This window comes from Glycine max, chromosome 15, assembly GCF_000004515.6.
Source record: "Glycine max cultivar Williams 82 chromosome 15, Glycine_max_v4.0, whole genome shotgun sequence".
NCBI classification, from domain to species: domain Eukaryota; kingdom Viridiplantae; phylum Streptophyta; class Magnoliopsida; order Fabales; family Fabaceae; genus Glycine; species Glycine max.
The window spans coordinates 14,716,504-14,721,286 of NC_038251.2; the positions used below are offsets into that span (position 1 = coordinate 14,716,504).

General features: G+C 26.4%; 1 protein-coding gene across 1 annotated transcript; it reads left to right on the forward strand.

Annotated features, from left to right (window-relative positions):
* The first annotated feature begins 517 nt into the window (after window positions 1–517).
* LOC100817592 (uncharacterized) lies at window positions 518–1,261 on the forward strand. The gene has a single exon (XM_003546390.4). It carries the CDS (start codon window positions 630–632, stop codon window positions 981–983), a length of 354 nt encoding a protein of 117 aa, XP_003546438.2. The 5' UTR covers window positions 518–629; the 3' UTR covers window positions 984–1,261.
* Window positions 1,262–4,783: the final 3,522 nt, after the last annotated feature.

Below are 4,783 nucleotides of genomic sequence, written 5' to 3' on the forward strand. Positions count from 1 at the left end.
ACGAGCACATGGATCAATTGTGTGATATTGTTTTAGATTAATCAATAATTTTAAATTTAAATTTTAAATATTTAATTAAATTAAATAATTTAATATTTAACTTTAATTTAAAAGTGTTTTATATTATCATTTAATAGCATATTATCATATATAATAATTTTTTCAACTTTTATAATAAATATTTCAAAAGTCATATTTAAAATAATTTTTATTAGTAAACAATACAAATTTTTTTACATTAACAGTGTATTGAAATTAAATTCCAAAACAAAACTCATATTTTTTTTGGTATATAAAATTTTAGAAAAAGGAAATAGTATATCAACAAAGAAAAAAAAAACTTCTAAACTCCAAGAGTACTGATATAGAAAAGATATATGTCACCCTAATTCATTACAAGCAATAATAACTTTATCAGAAAAAAAAAATTATTACACTAGAAATGTAAACTAATTTGGGTTGTGGTTGTTTCATGGGCAAAACAGTAAAGTCCACGAAAATCACATAGAAAACTACAAATGAAGAAGAGAAAATGCAAAGAAAAAAAAAACATTGAAATTGGTCATAGTAGGGAATATTCTCTCTACCCAACAATCCCAACTTTGTATAAATAGCCGAAGAGAGGCCAAATGCTTCGCCCTCTCACAATCAACACGCCTTCTTCTAGCTCCATCAGGCCAAACTACTCTTCAAGTTCAAGCCCAAAAAGTGCTGAAGCAGAGTCCAACACCAAGAGCAAGAGAAGGAGAAGCTTTGGATCAAAACCTAGCAGGAGAAAAATGTGGTTCATGCATGTGTTTGATGAGGAAAAGAAGGAACTGGGTAGGCAACAAGCCCCGGGTTCATGCCCTTATTGCCAAGGCAAGGTTGAGGCCATGGATGTTGAGATCCAGTGGAGACTTTGCTTCTTGCCCATGTGCTTCAAGATCAAGAGGAAGTATTTTTGTACTTCATGTGCTAGACGTTTAGAATTGTATTATTAAACTACTATTGTTATCATCATTTTTATATTATACGTATAACCCTTCTAGCTAGATTTTGGACATGGAGACAGAAATATACCCACTGAATCATGCTTTCTTGTTCCCTCAACATCTTTGTATCACGAGCTTTTGTTCCCTTGTTGAATTTCGAGTTTTAACCCAAGGCTAGCTTCCATGTAAATGGATTTGATTTATGTTTAAATTTTTACTTTTTTTTCCTTATTGTAAATTGATCTTGATCTTGTTCAGCAATGGAATTTCATTTTTTACTTTCTTCCTATGCTTTGTATACCGGATAAAGTATCCGATCAGGGCAAAGGAACACTTCACGCATCCAAATCGAACACATTCTTTAATAACGTATTTATATATGTCGAATAGTACATCTCAACTTTTAATCTGTGTAAATGACGAGCATCATTTAGTCATGATTAACATCATTAAATCCACTTAAGAATAATCGATCAATTAGAAATAACTAAACATAATTAAGAAGAGTATTACTTAATTGTTAATTATGATGTGACAGACCTATTAATCCTAGGTTCAACAAAGATTAGTATAAAAAGAGATAAATTTCCGAGCAGAATTAATTCATTCTCCCTTACTCTCTTTATATATCATTAATGACTCCGAGTCTAATTCTCACTTAAATGTCAAAGTATATTTTGTAGGTATTGTTTCATTCTATCAGATATTAACACTCCAAATACTTCGACAAGAAACATCAAACTAAAGATCCTTCGCCATAAAAGATCTTCAAAGATAATGAAAGAGTCTTCTCGAGAAGGACAAGAACCCGATTCATTTGGGACGGAAACACTTTGCTTTTCGTTTCTTGATTCAATTTTGAAGTCTGGAATCTTTGATCGTATATGCTTGTTTTTCCATTTAAAATCCTCCAAATGGACGTTCAGTTAGAAGTTGAAATTCGTAGTTTCTCACAAAATCGAGGCTTGAAACGTGTCTATACATATGAAACGGAAAAACAAACACCTGATCTCAATATATAAATTGATCTTGGAATTAATTGGATTTGTGATTTTTTTTTTTTTTTACTTGAATAATAGGTTGATGGGTGGTTTTCTTCTTTTCAGAAATGGGGAGATGGGTTCTGAACTCTGAAGCTATAATTCTGATGAGTTTGAAGGAGAAAACATATATTGCGCTTTAAAATTAAAAGACACATTATTATCCGTGTTGCAAGTTGATTTGATGGCACAACAACTATAGTACCTCCTATGGACCAAAGCCTTTCTTTGTTTCTTTATTTTTTAAATTATATTTTACTCGCCCTTGTTGTTCGTTTGTACTTTGTTTAAATTAATAATCCTTTTCAAATTGACTAGAAAACTCGTAAATGTAATATGAAATTATAATTTATGAATCATAATTCGATTTTTCTTTTTCGTTCTAAAGATGGCCAGTCATTTCCATACGTCCATCATGTCGGCTCCTTGTGATCTCTGAGAGAGCATCTTAATAATGGTAATGGATCAGACGCAACTGACGCGGTTGTTGATTAGCCGTATAAAACAAGAATTAACAACGGCAGTGTTTAACAAAAATAAATAAACTGCGGCTACATACTTAAATAAAATCAACTCTGATTGACATAATTAATATTAATTTATATTCCTTAATTAAATAATTCAAAATTTAATTTCAGTTTTGATATGGAAGAAAAATAATCTAATCATATGTAGTCATGATTTCCAATAAGAAATTAAGCATTATATTTGATAATAAATATTTCATTATAATATCCTGTTAAAAAAAATCCTTAAGTAAAGCTTTGAAATTAATTAGAGATCTACTTTGAATTGTTATTTAAGAGTTAACAACGGCAATTCATAATATTATTTTTGTAATAATATATTGAAATTATATTCAGGAAATTTTTTAATTAATTGATAATAAAACTTAGACTAATAAGTATATTAAAATTAAATTATATACTAACATACGACGGCACAAACATCTTTACATAAAGTTGCTTCTTTTATCTTTATTTAAATTTGTTTATTTAATTATAATTTATTGATATTTATTCCCAAATTTATTTTTAAAACTCAAAAACTTTGCGGATTTTGTTTTATTTATGTATAATTCCGTCTACTTCATCGTATTATTTTACTTGAGGATAAGAAAAAGTCACTACAAATTATGATTATAAAAATGTAGTAGTTAAAGAATAGAGCGTTGCAGCAAATTACATTAATAACCTTGAGATTTTTTCGAATTATATATATCATACTTCTCAATATTTGATGTTTACTATAACATGTCTTATAGGAGTATTAATATAATATTTTTCAAATAAATAATTAGTAGATTAGTGTAACATATAAACAGATGTCACTGCAATACTTTTAAATATGAATGAAGGTTAGTATAGAAGTAAAAAAAAATCATGTTGTGCGTAATTTAAAAATAAAATAATTAAAGAATGATATCTGAGAATGAGTTATAAACTTAATTCAATCTTATAAAAATAATTTGTAAGATGAAGATTTTGAGTCAAATTCATTAAGTCTATCATATCCGTAGACTTAATAGATTGGACTTAGAAACTTAATATAAATATAAGAACTTTAAAAAAAAAGTTTATTATTCACAAAGTTCGTGAATTTGAGTTTGCATTATATCCACTATTAATTTTAATATTATTTTTAATTAATCTGAGACTTTAACCTGTTTTACTTTTACTTTTATTTATGATTATTGATCATGTGAGATTTTCGTATCCCTTTATATGGATGTGACCATAATTTAGGTAATTTTTTCCATAGGATTTGATTTACTCTAAAGAATATTTTTTAGATTCGAGTTCTTTTTGTGTGTGTGTGTGTGAATTGTCCTAACTGGAGTTCAATAATACTTTATTGTTTGTTTGATTTAGAAAAATAAAAGGAAAGAATAGCAAAAGAATAATAAAGGAAAAAAGAAAAATGATAGACAATTTTCAAGTTGTTTTGTAAAAATATTATGGACTCGATTGTGACAGGACGGTTCAACTTGTTAATTAGGACATCGATCATATGATTAATCCAAGCCTATAAATTAATCGATTATGCATTTGAACCGGTATAAGCAGGTCTGACTCGACCGATCAATTTTTAGCAAAATCAATGACTTGATGGATTATTTCTAAAATGATTTATAGTTTTTACACGTGAACATCCTTAGGACTTCTCACTAACTATCATTGATTGCAACAATTATAAAAATTATAATCAAACATTTATTAATAATTTATTTTTTCATCAATACAAAAATTCAAATTTATCCTTATCATTTTATTAATTTGTTTAAGTGATAAAAAAATTATAGAATTATAAAAGTTTGATTTTCTTTTTCTTTTTTTTTTCTTAACCCTTCAATTTAGGTGGGAAATTGACCCTTGTTTTTTTTTTCTTATCTACTACTATTGAAATAAAAAGAAATGAATAAAAAGCGTGTGGATAGAATAATACGCGCACCATTATATTGCCTTTAGTTTATTATTATCAATATTTTAATTAAAATAATGTATATATGGATAGTTTTTATATTTTATTAATATGTTTAATAAAATTATATATATATATATATATATATATATATATATACACTTAAATAATATAATTATTTAAATATATATAAGTTGTAATAAAAATTTTATTGATAAATTAATTTTTAATCGATAAAAAGTCTAAATTTTTCCTTATCTAATTTTATCCTTGCGACTTTGTTTATCTATTTAATATATATATATATATATATATATATATATATATATATATATATATATATATATA